Source organism: Stegostoma tigrinum, chromosome 7 (genome assembly GCF_030684315.1).
Source record: "Stegostoma tigrinum isolate sSteTig4 chromosome 7, sSteTig4.hap1, whole genome shotgun sequence".
Lineage (NCBI taxonomy): Eukaryota > Metazoa > Chordata > Chondrichthyes > Orectolobiformes > Stegostomatidae > Stegostoma > Stegostoma tigrinum.
Genome location: NC_081360.1, coordinates 55,197,831 through 55,213,195, shown reverse-complemented (window position 1 = coordinate 55,213,195; position 15,365 = coordinate 55,197,831). Strand labels below are relative to the sequence as shown.

The window sequence follows — 15,365 nt, the reverse complement described above, 5'->3', positions numbered from 1 at the left end:
ATAATTATTTCATACACTGTTTGTCATCCTGCTGCTAAAGTAGAGATATTTTAAAGATGTACCAGCTGTAGAACTTTATGCAGTAGTTTCTGAAGTCTAACATTAATGGTGATATCTTAGTTCCGAACTGGCATCCATGGTGTGCTTGCCTGGATGCCATTTTGGGAAGATCAGTAGTGCAGCTATTTGACACATGCAAAGTAATACATAACGTAGGCAGATTCCAATATCAGTCAGCACGCAATATGGATTTTAATGCCAACACTGCTATTTTCAACCTCGCAAATCCACTTGACACACTCTTAAACTTTCACATTTCAAGTTTTTTTGACACAAAAGGTGGTACACGTCTGGAATGAAATTCCTGAGGAAATGGAGGAAGTGGTAGATTGGATACAATTACAACGTTTAAAAGACATTTGGATAAGGACATGAATAGGAAAGGTTTGGAGGGAAATGGGCCAGGAGCAGGCAGGTGGGATTAGTTTGGGATTACGTTCAGTGTGGACTGGTTGGACCGAAATGTCTGTTTCTGTGCTGTGTAACACTATGTTTCTATGTTGTTAGCAGCAGGAACGTACAAACATCATAATTAAGAGCAAGAGTAGGCCAGTTGGCCCTTCAAGCCTACTATACCATTCAATAAAATCATAGTTAATCTGATTATTCCACATTGCCACCTACTCACAATAACTTTACACCCCTTTCTTTATCAATAATATACTTGCCTTTGCCTTAAGAAGATTCAAGAATTCTGATTTCACTGTTATTTTTGGAAGAGTTCTAAAGACACATGATACTTTGTAAGGAAAAAAAAACTCCTTATTTCTTTCTTGAATGTGCATTGCTTTACTTTGAAACAGTGATCTCTAGTTCTAGATTCTCTGAAAAGAGAAAACATCTTTTCCACCTCATAAACATAAATGCACTGCCTCTTTACATCATCATCTGTCTGATCATCATATTAATTACAGCTGCTAAGATTAAGCCTCAGAGGTAACAAATCTTTAATGCAATACCATGTTAGAATCTTGTTTGAATGAGTGGTCTTTCCCTAATATCAAATGTAGCATAACATCTTCTCACAGCTCAACCTATAGCCTTCAAACAGTTGATAGCTTTTACTGAATAACAGGAAACGTTAAGAATAAATAAACAAAACACTGCATTTGTTTCGATGAATGAATAGGGTCTCCTTGATTTTTGAACAAAACATTTATAATGAATTTACCTCACCTAAATCAGATCTATCAAAAGTGAGTGTTATTTAAGTCCTCAGTGATGGGAGGAACTGCAGATGCTGGAGATCAGAGATAACAAGGTGTAGAGCTGGATGAACACACGGGCCAAGCAGCATCAGAGGAGCTGGAAAGCTGACATTTCGGGTCTGGTGACCCTTCCTCAGAACTGTCCTGTTTCTTCACATATGCTGTCAGACTTGCTGAGCTTTACCAGCAACTTTGCTTTTGTATAAACACATTGTCAGCTGCTAAAGTGATCCAGGTCCAGCAGAGTGATGGCCAGATATATGTACAGATGGTACCCCATTGCTCCAGCCATATATGGTGTCAGCAGTATGATGGATCTTGATCTCACTCCTCTCATGCTGTATCTTAGCCTTATACGTGGAGTTGCCTCCTCTTCCCAATTATTGCCTGAGCTGCATCTCGACATATTGATTCCAATCCCCACAAATGATTCCCTGACTTCTCACCACTGCAGAACAGACCCCAGGACTGACCATGACCAACCTGGCCAACTTGGAAAGACAACTCCAACTGATGCCCCTTCCTTACAAACAGGCAAAATGGTGCCAGTGTTTTACACCTAAGTTCTGCCTGCACTGGCTTGAGTTACGCTTCTATAATGTGGGCTGTAGAAAGTACCGTTCCTTCTGAATATCAGAAAGAAAGCAGCTCCTCAGTAATCTGATCATTCAGCAATTGAAGCACACACACATAACATCATCCTCAGAAAAATGGAAGATGTAAACTTCTAACAATGTAGGCAATGGGATGTGTGCCTTTGCACACCTTGCAACTCAACATCAACTCAGGTGTAAGTGCTGAAGTCTTCTAGTACACAGTCAGTAGAAGATAGTATATGTTGTGGCAGTAATGAAAACTTCTCTCCCCAAATTAACCAGGAAAAGCAGAATTGTATAATGCGTGATGTTATGGACATTTTGTAGTCCAAGGAGTGAAGTGAGCAGCACCTGCATTTTATGTGGGCTATAGAATCATGGTGATTGAGACTTTTGCAACAAAGGTGAATCTTTACAACTTGCCTGAAATTACTTGATGTTTGATAGCCATTAGTATGATTAATATATAATGAAGAATGATAATAATGAAGGTCACTTGTAGCCAGGATTTCTAGTACTTGGAGGCCACATACAGAATTATATGGTAACAGATGTACTTAACCCTGTAATTTGAGTTTGTTTAATGATATTTCCATGTGAAGCACTTCATATCGCATAAGAGTAAAGTCCACCCACCCGGGATGTGATGGCAGCCATTTTTCATTTCAATGGCACATTTGTATTTTGGATGCAGGTGGAAGGAAACGCAGATAGCACCTCATGGTGTGAATTGCATGTTCAGCTGACAATCTAGGTGACCCTTAAATCTTCACATTCCTTTTTGTCATGCGCTGCCTGTCAACCCCATAGTTTTGATTTTCCCCACATTACTACCTAACTTTGTTATTTAATTAGTCATCTCCTCACTTAACCTCCCGAGCCCTGGTCATATACCTTAGTAATACCAAACATAGTGATACACTGTACCTCATCAAATCCAGAGTTGTGACAATCATTCATGACCTCTAATTGTGCAGAACGTCAGCCCTCTCATGCTGTATCTTAGCCTTATACGTGGAGTTGCCTCCTCTTCCCAATTATTGTCTGAGCTGCATCTCGACATACTGATTCCAATCCCCACAAATGATTCCCTGGCTTCTCACCATTGCAGAACTGGCCCCTTTTAACCTTCAGTGAACAGACCCCAGGACTGACCATGACCAACCTGGCCAACTTGGAAAGACAACTCCGACTGATGAGTGAAGAATGGTCCTGACCCGAAAGGTCAACTTTCCTGCTCCTTTGATGCTGCCTGATCTGTTGTGTTCCTCCAGCTCCACACTATGCTATCTCCAACTGATGAGTGACCAGATCCCTGAATTATCTCTCTGTAACTCTCTAACTGACCTACCATTAACGTTCAAACTAGTTGCACTGGTCCTGCAGGACTGATGGTTGCCAATGCCCTGGATTGTAGTGATAAAGACCCTCTGACTGTGATCACTGTCTTAGCACTCACTCACTTTGTGCTTACGTGGATGTCTACAGTATGTCTGCCTTGCCTTTTTACACTTTGCTGCTCCATTAAGAACATGCAAGCCTTGCCTTACTGTTGAGTCTGAACTCAAAGCTGATCAGCCTGATTGCTTGAATCACTCTGTCCAAGGCCCTGGATTCATTTTGGATGATGTGCTGACTTACTGTGCCAGTACTCTTGAATGAAGGCAGACCATCTTGATTTTATTGATGATTAATTTAAGTCATGGCCATTTGGTTAGAGGACATATTGTATTTGCCACGCCAACTGCTGGCACATGCTGCATGTGTTACAGTGACATAGCATGGTGCCAAATGGCAACATGTCCTACCTCTTGACTACACATTGCTGGAACCCATGACAAGCAGTACAGTTCTGTGACTGCATGAAATGGCAAGGCAAGATTTACAAGTTCTGAATGGGACAGCAGATATACTGTAGGTATCCAGGTGAGCAAAAAGTTAGTGACTGTTAACTCAGCAACCAAAGAACCCTGAGATAAACACTGTTCCAACTCCCATATGATGGGTGTCTATCTCTGCATGCTAACTGGCCTAACAGCCACATTATGATTCAAGGTGTTGGTGTGTTCAAAATTAAGGTATTGAAGTGGATAATTATATTTTAAGTGGGTCAGAGATATGTGGACGACAGGGCAGCTGCTCTCTGTAGAGCATAAGCTGACATTGTGGGGGCTGCTGGCCAGGATGGAGGCTTGCAGGGATAAGCAGTGAGCCAGAGCTGCCAGGTACTCCCTCAGATATTTATGTGAGGAATTGTCACCACCTGGTTTCTCTCCTCTGCATGGAAGGCCAGCGAACTGCATATAAATGAGGTTGTTAGATACTAGAGATAATGGGAACTGCAGATGCTGGAGAATCCGAGATAACAAAGTGTGGAGCTGGATGAACACAGCAGGCTAAGCAGCATCTTAGGAGCACAAAAGCTGACGTCTTGGGCCTAGACCCTTCATCAGAAAAGGGGTATGGGGAGAGGGTTCTGAAATAAATAGGGAGAGAGGGGGAGGCGGATCAAAGTTGGACAGAGGAGAAGATAGGTGGAGACGAAACACATAAGTTAAAGGCGCGGGGATGGAGCCTGTAGAGGTGAGTATATGTGGGAGAGGTAGGGAGGGGATAGGTCAGTCCAGGGAGGATGGACAGATCAAGGGGGGCGTGGGATGAGGTTAGTAGGCAGAAAATGGAGGTGCAGCTTGAGATAGGAGGAGAGGATAGGTTAGAGGAAGAACATGTTAGGGAGGTGGGGATGATTTTGGGATGCAGTGGGGGGAGGGGAGATTTTGGAACTTGTGAAATCCACATTGATACCATTGGGCTGCAGGGTTCCCAAGCAGAATATGAGTTGCTGTTCCTGCAGCCTTTGGGTGGCATCATTGTGGCACTGCAGGAGGTCCAGGATGGACATGTCGTCTAAGGAATGGGAGGGGGAGTTGAAATGGTTTGCGACTAGGAGGTGCAGTTGTTTGTTGTGAACTGAGCGTAGGTGTTCTGCAAAACAGTCCCCAAGCCTCCGCTTGGTTTCCCCGATGTAGAGGAGGCCAGCAGGTACAGTGGATACAGTATACCACGATGGCAGATGTGCAGTGAACATCTGCTTGATGTGAAATGTTTTCTTGGGGCCTGGGATGTGGGTGAGGGAGGAGGCATGGGGGCAAGTGTAGCACTTCCTGCGGTTGCAGGGGAAAGTGCCGGGTGTGGTGGGGTTGGAGGGGAGTGTGGAGCGGACAAGGGAGTGCCAGAGAGAGTGGTCTCCCCAGAAACCAGACAAGGGTGGGGATGGAAAAATGTTTTTGGTGGTGGGTTAGGTACTAATGAGATATAAATATCTGCAAATGGGTCTCTCATCATTCACTGGCAAGATTCTCATCTCAGTGTTCAAACCCTGTGTAGAAGTCAGATTTTTTCTTTGATACTAGGATTTTCAATTCTCATATCTTTTCATACTTTTGTGGCACTCTCAAGATTGCAGTGTCTTTCCTCAAAGACTGTCATCCCCCTATCTTCTCCAACAAAAAAACTATTAACCTTTCCTATCCACTGCAGCTCTTACTCACTTGCCCAGGGCATCTTTCCTGACGACAGACCAGCCCCCTTACAGACCATAATCCCCCTGTTTCTTGCTGCCAATCATTACAAAAGTTAATTTTTCAGGTTCGGTGACCCTTCCTCAGAGGAAACATTAACTCTGATTTTTTCTTCACAGATGCTGCCAGACCTGCTGAGCTTTTTCCGCAACTTCTGATTTTGTTTCTGATTTACAGCATCTGCAGTTCTTTCAGCTTTTATGACAAAAGGAAAGGCAACTCAGATGCTGTGAATGTCCAAGTAGGTGCTAAGTGAATGAGAGCTAAGGAAGCAAGCTAAGATCTGTGTGATGCGTTCTGTTCCAATGATTGCGTTGGATATCTGTTGCTTTGCATGATGCAAAATGACAGCAGCACTGCAAAGGAGTCAGTGAATTCCAAAGTAAAGGATTAAAGTGCTAAACTTTATTATAAATGAATCCAAAACATGTCCATAACATGAAAATATTATGAGGTTGGTACTTTGTCTGTGTCAACATAAGTGATGGGGTGCGGGTTTCTGCTGTCTGTCGACCACGTAGCAAGATGATGGGTACTGCTGATCAAGACGACAACCCAGAAAAAACACCAGCAAGCTGTAACTCCTAGATGAAAACCGAAAGAACTATAGATGCTGTAGATCAGGAGCATCAGGGGCAGCACGGTGGCTCAGTGGTTAGCACTGCAGCCTCACAGTGACAGGGACCCAAGTTCAATTCTAGCCTCGGGTAACTGTCTGTGTGGAGTTTGCACATTCTCCCTGTGTCTGTGTGGGTTTTCTCCGGGTGCTCTGGTTTCCTCCCACAGTCCAAAGATGTGCAGGCTAGGTGGATTGGCCATGCTAAATTTCCCGTAGTATTCAGGGGTGTGTGGATTATAGGGGGATGGGTCTGGGTCAGATATATCAAGGGGCAGTGTGGACTTGTTGGGCCGAAGGGCCTGTTTCCACACTGTAGGGAATCTAATCTAAACAGTTCTGAGGAAGGGTCACCGGATTCAAAACATTAACTCTGATTTTTTCTTCACAGATGCTGTCAGACTTGCTGAGTTTCTGATTTTGTAGCTCCGAGGTACCTGATCAGACTTACATGTTCGGAGTTGTTGTTGTCTACTTTCTCTCCACTGCTTGGTAAAATAACAAACTGTACATAAAAGAGATTAGATTAGGTAGTAGGTTCCTCACTGCTCATCAGCAAGAATCTCATCTATCCACTTTCATCTATTCCACCTGGGATAGAATATTAGACTTCTTTTTCTCAACATCAAGAATCTAATTTTTTTTGTTCTTGTCAGGTAAGAATTTTGCTTACAATGTCCACATAATTAAAAACTATCAGTCAACACTGTAGAGTAGTAAAACAACTTCCCACTGACAATGTTTAATATTAAATCAAATTTGCTGTATGTGAATATCCTGACCAGATATTTACAGCAGTAAAAATATAAATGCAAACCAGAAATTTCGGGAAATAAGAAAAAACTATATAAGTAGCAAATGTTAGAAATGTACACTTTATTCACAGAATATCTGATAGCATAATCACAGAATTAGACACAAAGTTACATATTGAAAACTGAATGAAGTAACACCTGAAAGAAAACAATTTGTGCAATATCTTTCATGAAATTCATTACTGATTAAACATTTTGCGTGGATTGGATTTTTACTACATGGTAGTGTAGTTGCTTTTAAAAAATCTACGTGCCAAAGATTATGATTTTATTCATAATTGGTTTTGTATCAATTGCAGTTCATTTATTTTTGTTTGAACAGTCAATTCATTAATATAACTGGGGCATTGGCCTGGGATGTTTTACTAAAACCAACAGCGTGAGCGAACTGAATGAAAATAGCACAAATACAGTGCAATCTGATCAAAAGATCTGTGCAAGTCTGATTTATCTGGTTGATATCCACCAAAACCAGACAAGGCAGATTCTGTTTTTAAATGGTTGGTGTCTTCCCATAGTTGAAAACCAAAAGGCATGATGATAGAGATACAAGGAAAGGAAGCCAGGAAATGGAGGCATTGGACTAGGCATGAGGTGAAATCCAAATCTGCACACCGCTGGTGGGAAACCAAATTCAGAGCTAAAAAATAAAGGAAAGAGGTCTAGACTCGAGATTGAGGGAGCATTGGGTAGGGCTGTATGACCAAGAGATGAACGATGACCAAGCAATAGACCATAACTCAACAATGTAGACCTCAACAGCCCTGAATCTTTGCTATGAGACCAATGACATTCCAAAGAAGAATATAAACAATTCTAAACCTGCATTTATATATTCCATATGATTTTCACTGGTCTCTCTACTTCAGCTGTAGACCAGTGTGACACTTGCAGAAATTCTGGCACAGAGTACATTAAAAAGTTTTAAAAGTTGTCTTAGTGCAAGAGATTGTGCCCAGTTTTTGGTGAGAGAAACTGCTGACCATGCCTCTACAAAATATATTTATGCTGCCATATTGGGTTCAGGCAGATCTGCATTTCTCAATTCAGCTGATGCCCTAGTCACAAACATTCATGACAGATAATGAACATTCTACAGTGGCTAACTAGTTCCAAATGTATCATTAATTCAACTATTTTTATAATTGCAGTCAATGACTAATACAAATGCATTCTGTCAGTGATTTTTAAGGATGCTAATGTTTTAAGTAAATTAAATTACCTTGTAGAAAAACTGAGTTGTATTGTTCTGTGTCTATTGGATGTCCCTAAATTAGGGTAATTCTATGCTTTGTATTAGATGATTTGAGCAAAGGCTGTATTGGGAGGGGAAAATTAACTAAGGTACCTATCCATTGACTTCTCCTTGAAAGTGGAAGTGTGGACATCACAGGGTGATATCCTGTCAACAGTTGACGCACCGTTCACAAACATTTGTAGTACAGATTACAGTTTGAAGCAAATAATATTGGTTCAGTTATTAGTTAAACATTTTCTCAGTTTCAACTGACATCACTGGAAATGAGAACAAGGAGACGTGTTTGAGGTGAGCTTGAGCACTTGTATTAAACTAATAACCAATTTCAAAAGTACTGCAATAAGTGGTTATTATAGCATCCAAAATGACCAAAATGCATCACTGACTTCAGGTGGTTAAAACTTTTGGGGAAGAAAATGGAAAGAAAAGTCAAAATGGATAACAATTATTTATACCTGTGAGATTACTTTAGTAAATAGGTGCTAATGATGATTCACTCTTCTCAAAGCAAAAACAAAACAGAATTCCATCTGAAATCATAAGTAATTGTAATGTTATATGGTCAAGATAGGTGATAATTGATCATGATAGTTAATACTGGGCAAGTAGTTTTAAACTTACAAATCAAAACCAATGGTTTTGAGTTGATGCTTCTTAAATGGTTATTGGCTGAGCCTAGAATTTGCCAGTCAGAATAATCTAAACTAAATAATTCTTTCATTTTACACGTAATATTTCATGAAACAGATTAAAGTCTTGTTTAATTTACTACTTTCTCTAAAGTATCTGTTCTTTCTGCTGGGACTCTATATCTGTTCTTGGCCTAATGATTTATTTTTGTTTTTGCAACACCACATTCTGAAACAATGGGGTTTAATGGGATAAATTAAGCAGTGATTCTTCGTGCAACTTCTAGCATTACAGAATTTATAAATTTACCTATAAGCACATCATTGTATAAATTTATATTTAGAAATGCCCTTTGCAAAATGTACCTTTCCCTAGGTAAATTGACTTTTGTATACACATTTACACTCAAACTGTTTTCAGTGAACAGTCCAAACTCTTAATCCACAAAAGAGTTTCTTCCTCAATAAAATTATTTGCAATTCACATCACTTATCTTACTATAGGAATTCAACAGAATACATCACAAAATGTGATCACTGTCACTGAGGACGTCAGTTTGATCATAAATAGCACTTGTAGGCTTTGTTTCATTAATCCATCCTACATCTAAAGTTATAATGTCAGTAAATAATCTATTACACAACTGTAACTGATTACAATAAATTTGGAAACTAAAAAATAAATAGGGTTACAATGTGAACAATGAATATTGGAAGCAGAAAAAAAAAGACACAGGTGAATTAAAGTCAAACATTTTCCCTGTTCTGGACAAAAGATAATTCATTTTGATGGAAGCAAAAGAAAAACACTTACATAACATTCATATGCATTAATTTTGTTGAAACTAGTTTCACTATTTTGCATAGTAGCTAAAGACTTTAAAATAGATTTTAACAAAAATCTGATGCAAAAGCTATTATACATTATTGACAAAGAACACTGCAGTCTGTAAAAATGAAACAGCATAAACAATTGATAAATTCAGCATAGTTTCAGCTAAAAACCGAGGCTGCAGTAGGGATAAATACAAGTATTCCATATTCCTTGAGTAATTCAAATAATCTTATGCTTACATGCATAAAGTCTGTTTGCCTGAAGAAACCCCTAATTTGGTAACTTTTGACTTCTTACATTTCATATTATGATGCAGGCTGAAGAAAAATGGTGTTATTTGTGATGCTTAAACACAGACCTGCTGTGCAGTCATGTTACCATAAATCGTCTTTTCCTTTTCTCTCATCTTTACTGCAGCCAGCACCACCACGCTCATTGTCTGTGTATACTCGAAAAAAAACATTACTTCAAAACTAAACAAAAATAAAGTGAGGGCAATAAAACATAAAACAGGAAGATACCAGATCATTTAAGGCTAAATCTTTCTGTCAAGAGCTCTGCATGCTCCGTATTGCCTATAGCCTTCTCTAATTTAGTAAGAAAAACATGCATTGAAAAGGACTAGTTTAAATAGAACATATTATAATTTAATATACATAAGTATGTAAGTATTGAAGATAATCATCTTAATTTTAATTTAAAATGTGAATTCAATCAACAAAAGATATCCATTCTCTTTACTAATACAGTCTGCTGGACTTTTGAATCCTATTCTGTAATACATTTTATGAGGCATAGCAAAACCTCTTATGAATTTTTTTTGCTACTACTGAATAAATATAATTTAATGTGAATCATGCCATAAAACTATATGCAAGAGCTGTGCTTATTACTGCATGCTGTTTGTGATACTACATGCTTGTTAATGGTAATATTACAATGAATTTAAAGTGGCTTAGGTCTTGTATCAAAGCAATAAACATTACATTTCACTGCTGCTGTTTAATTAACATCTCAGAATGCAAGTAGTGCTAATGAAACTTTGCCCTAATTTGTAAATATTAATTGCAGTATATTAGTTCCATTAAAGTTTGAAAATTACAGTAGAATTGCCTTTGATCAAAAATTAGATTTTAGTGTCCATCAAAAAGTTCCTGAAGTTACGTAAAACGTTCAGAATTCATTTTCCTCAGTTTGGGAGGAAGGTTTCCCTCAATCCTTGAACCACCTGCTAGTCTCTGTAGTTTTGGTGGCAGATCAGCCACAGATTGGCTCATTGGGTCACAGGTCACTTTACTGGTCTTTGGCACCAGTTTTTCCTCAGAATTTCCTGGAACTGAGCTGATTCGTTGCAGCTTCATTGGTAGATCTCCCATACTGTATGCTTTTTCTGAAGTGGTAGAACTCATTCTTTGTAATTTTTTGGGTAGATCTTCCCTCCCTGTGATCTTCTGCAGTTTCAATGGTATCCTGGTACTTAAATCGTCAACACTATCAAAGCAGTCCACAGAATCATTCCTATCTGGCATAGTGCCTCTGCTGTTGTTAACAGCTGGGGCCATCAAAGGAGAAGTCATAAATAGCATTTCCTCTTGTTCTTTTACACTGTACGGTGGCGTTGGAATTTCAAATGTTGCATGAAATTGAGAGTAATCCACTTTGAAGAATCCTTCTTCCAGGGAAATAACTGGGAAAAAACGATTACCCCAAAGAACTTCATCTTCTGTGTATGATGTCCTTGCTTGGCATGTCATGCCTAGAGGGAAAATTCAAATGTAAATCAATAATGCCAGAATTTAAGATTAAATCTGATCATTCATTTCTAAAAAATTGATAGCGAAATGTTAATCAGTTTCTAAAAGTCAAAGATCATGCATCAAATGAATATTCCACAATCAACTTTATACCAATTAATTAGAAAGAGAACTTTGGGATTTTACATGCCTGTACGTAAAAACCATTCCCCACTAGATTTTCGATCAGAAAAATGAATTACTGCTGAACATATCCTTGCTCTTCAAATAAGTTCCACAGAGTTATAAATACTTGATATTTTGGGTGAATTTGATCCAAGGGAGAAGAGTCTCATCTACTGCCTGGAGAGTCAGTGCAAGAAAGTGGCTACTATCAGAACTAGGCCATATTTAAGGACCCACACGAGTCGAAATCTTGTCCTTGAGAGCTGACAAAGAAACGTGGAGCTGTGGTAGCTGCCAGCAATGCAGCCAACATAGGCCCAGGATCAACAAGGAATCTTGGGTCAAAATGAGCGAGGACAGTGTGGGATATTTTGAGGTAGGAGCTCATGAGACTGAAATGAAGGTATGAGGGAGGTTGGAGATAGGACACAGGAGTGGTTCTCAGTGCATCCCACCTTTCCTCAATCAGGAACTGTGCTTTTGAATAGGCGCCTACACCACTTTTGGAATTCCAATGTGGTGAGTCCCTAAAGTGTTCGATACCAACAGCAGGGAAGATGAGGCCTTTAAGTGGGCCATTGCTCACTTGAGGTCCTCCATTAGCCTCCAGGCAGAACATCTGTCCACAAGCTTCCCTGGCCCAGACACTATTGGCTGGAAGTGGGAAGACAGTGGTAGTTCTAATCTGGCTCTTTCTTGCCTCATTAAATCATCTGTCCCGACCTCCAAACTCCCTTCCAAGGAGCCACTGAATTCCAGCCAATACTTGTAACAATAAACAAGACATGATCTGTAATTGAAATAGTCTTTCCATGTTGGAAAAGGCAGACCAGATTGATTAATTTTTTTCTGAAGAAGGGTCTTGACCCGAAACGTCAGCTTTCCTGCTCCTCTGATACTGCTTGGCCTGCTGAGTTCATCCAGCTCTACACCTTGTTATCCTAGATTGATGCATGTTTGACAAAGTAAGTATAAATTTCTGAGCACTTGGCCAGAATTTTGCAATTATTTAAGCTGTGGCAGCATTTCAAATTACTAAAAAAGGGGGTACATTGATAAACTGGCAAATACAGGTCAGTTAATCAAGCATCGCTGGTTGAAAAAAAATTGAGAAACAATAATCCAAGACAAAATTAATTGTACGGAAAAGTATGGGCAAATAAATGAAACTCAGCAAAAGTAAAGATTGATTGTGATTTATACTCTGATAAAATAATGCAAAGGATTGTTGAGGATATTACATTGGATGTTGTAAATATGGATTTTTGTATTAACTTTATTAATATAAGCATACTGTACAATAGCAAAATGGTTATGTTAAACCTTTGTATACAATTGGTTTGACCTGGATGAAATATTGTGTTCAATTTTAGGAACCACACTTCAGGAAGAACAGCAGGTCACTACAGAGGTTGCAGAAGAGATTTATTACAATGATACAAGGGATGGTGTATTTCAGTAATGTGGAGGGAGTAGAAGAGTCAGGGTTGTTGTCTTTGAAGCCAACATGGTTTAGGTATGAAAGATAACAAAGTGTGAAGCTGGATGAATACAGCAGGCCAAGCAGCATCTCAGGACCACAAAAGCTGACGTTTCGGGCCTAGACCCTTCATCAGAGAGAGCTCTCTCTGATGAAGGTCTAGGCCCAAAACGTCAGCTTTTATGCTCCTGAGATGCTGCTTGGCCTGCTGTGTTCATCCAGCTTCACACTTTGTTATCTTGGATTCGCCAGCATCTGCAGTTCCCATTATCAATGGTTTAGGTATGTTTTGAAGGGCTTTGATAGGACTGTTTCCTGGGTTGATCACCAGAGATCATATATTGATGACTGATAAAAGTACCAAAGGCTAACTTTTACTCAGTAAGCTATTACAATCTGGAATTTAGGATGTGACTTACAAATTCACAAGCCTCTGAATAGCATTGTAAGTCAATTGGGAAAAGAGGGTGAGATCAGCAGAAATGAGATTCTCAACACTCATGAAAAGTTTGATTCTCTAACCAAGTGTTGAACAGACACACAGGTATTTCACTATTGAGCGTCATGAGGCTTATTTGCATTAATCTGTGTGCCATTAGTAACTAAGCTTGCCTCATTAATATGCAATTTTTCATTCTCCCACCTGCCAGATAGAAACTAGATGTCAACAATCACTCACATGGGATTCAAAATTAGAATGTGGCATATCAGCTCAACACTTGTTCTTCTAGTCCTCCATCTCGGCAGCAGTCAGCAACGTCTGAAAGCATGCCCTGGGAAAGTGACTGACCACACCCCAAGATACACACTTAACCCCAGCCACGTCTCCAACATATTTAACCCCCAGCCACATCTCCAACACACTTAACCCCCAGCCACGTCTCCAACACATTTAACCCCCAGCCACGTCTCCAACACACTTAACCCCCAGCCACATCTCCAACACACTTAACCCTCAGCCACATCCCATTCCCTCTTGAATATATGTAATGAATTGAGGCTTCCTGTGGGAGACAGTTCTACAGGTTCACAACTCTGAACGAACAAATTCTTCCTCATCTCAGTCCTGAATGGCTTACATCATATTTTTAGATTGCGACCTCTTGTTCTGGACATCCCCAACATTGGAAATATTCTTGCTGCATCTTGCCTGTACAATCTTATCAGGATTTCATATGTTTCTTTGAGATTCCCCCCTGTTCTTCTAATTTCCAGTGAATATAAGCCCAGTCTATCCAGTCTTTCCTCACATGACAGTCCTGCCATCCCAGGAATCAGTTTGGTCATTTTTTGCTGAACTCCCTCAATAGCAAGAATGCCCTTCCTCAAACTTGGGGAGACCAAAACTACACACTATACTCCAGGTGTAGCCTCACCAAGGCCCTGTATAACTGCAGCAAGACATCCTTCCTCCAATAATCAAATCCTCTCACCATGAAGGACAGTCTGCCATTAGCTTTCCTCATTACCTGCTGCACCAGCATGCCAACCTTCAGCGACAACCAGATCTCATTGCATCTCACTATTTCCTAACTGCCACCATTCAGATAATAATGTGCCTTCCTGCTTTTGTGACCAAAATGGATAACTTCACATTTATCCATATTAAAATGTGTTTGCCTACTCAGCCAGTCTGTCCAAGTCACCCTGCAGCCTCTTAGCATCCTACTCAGAGCGCACACTGGCACCCAGCTTACTGTCATCTATAAATTTGGAGATATGGCTTTCAATTCCTTTGTCCAAATTATTAATGTATAATGTGAACAACTGAGGTCCCAGCACTGAAACCTGCATCACTGCACTCGTCACTGCCTGCCACTCTGTAAAGAACCTTCTAACTCTCTCCTTCCTTGTTGTCTGCCAACCAGTTCTCTATTGACATCAATACATTACCTCCAATAATATGAGCTTTAATTTTCCTTTCAACTCTCTTGTGTGAGACCTTGTCAACAGCCTTTTGAAAGTTCAGATGCACAACATCTACCTATTCACCAGTGTCTACTCTACAGGTCACAGCTTCAAAAAATTCCACAAGATATGTCGAGCATAAGAAATAACAAGGTGTACAGCTGGATGAACACAGCAGGCCAAGCAGCATCAGTGGAGCAGGAAAGCTGACATTTCAGTCCTAGATCCTCTTCAGACATGGGGGAGGGGAAGGGGATTCTGAAATAAATAGGGAGAGAGGGGAAGCCGGATAGAAGATAGATACAGGAAAAAATAGATAGAGAGGAGGCAGACAGGTCAAAGAGGCTGGGATGGAGCCAGTAAAGGTGAGTGTAGGTGGGGAGTTAGGGAGGAGATAGGACAGTCCAGGGAGGACGGACAGGTCAAGTGGACGGGATGAGGTTAGCAGGGGATCGGGTTG

At 40.2% G+C, this 15,365-nt stretch overlaps 1 protein-coding gene across 1 annotated transcript in view; it reads right to left on the bottom strand.

Annotated features, from left to right (window-relative positions):
* Positions 1 to 6,969: 6,969 nt before the first annotated feature.
* Positions 6,970 to 15,365, bottom strand: part of LOC125453835 (G protein-activated inward rectifier potassium channel 1) — a 264,116-nt gene continuing 255,720 nt past the window's right edge. The window contains exon 3 of the mRNA XM_048533840.2: positions 6,970 to 11,354. Coding sequence (XP_048389797.1) covers positions 10,759 to 11,354 — 596 coding nt within the window. The 3' untranslated portion in view covers positions 6,970 to 10,758. The remainder of the gene's footprint in view (positions 11,355 to 15,365) is intronic.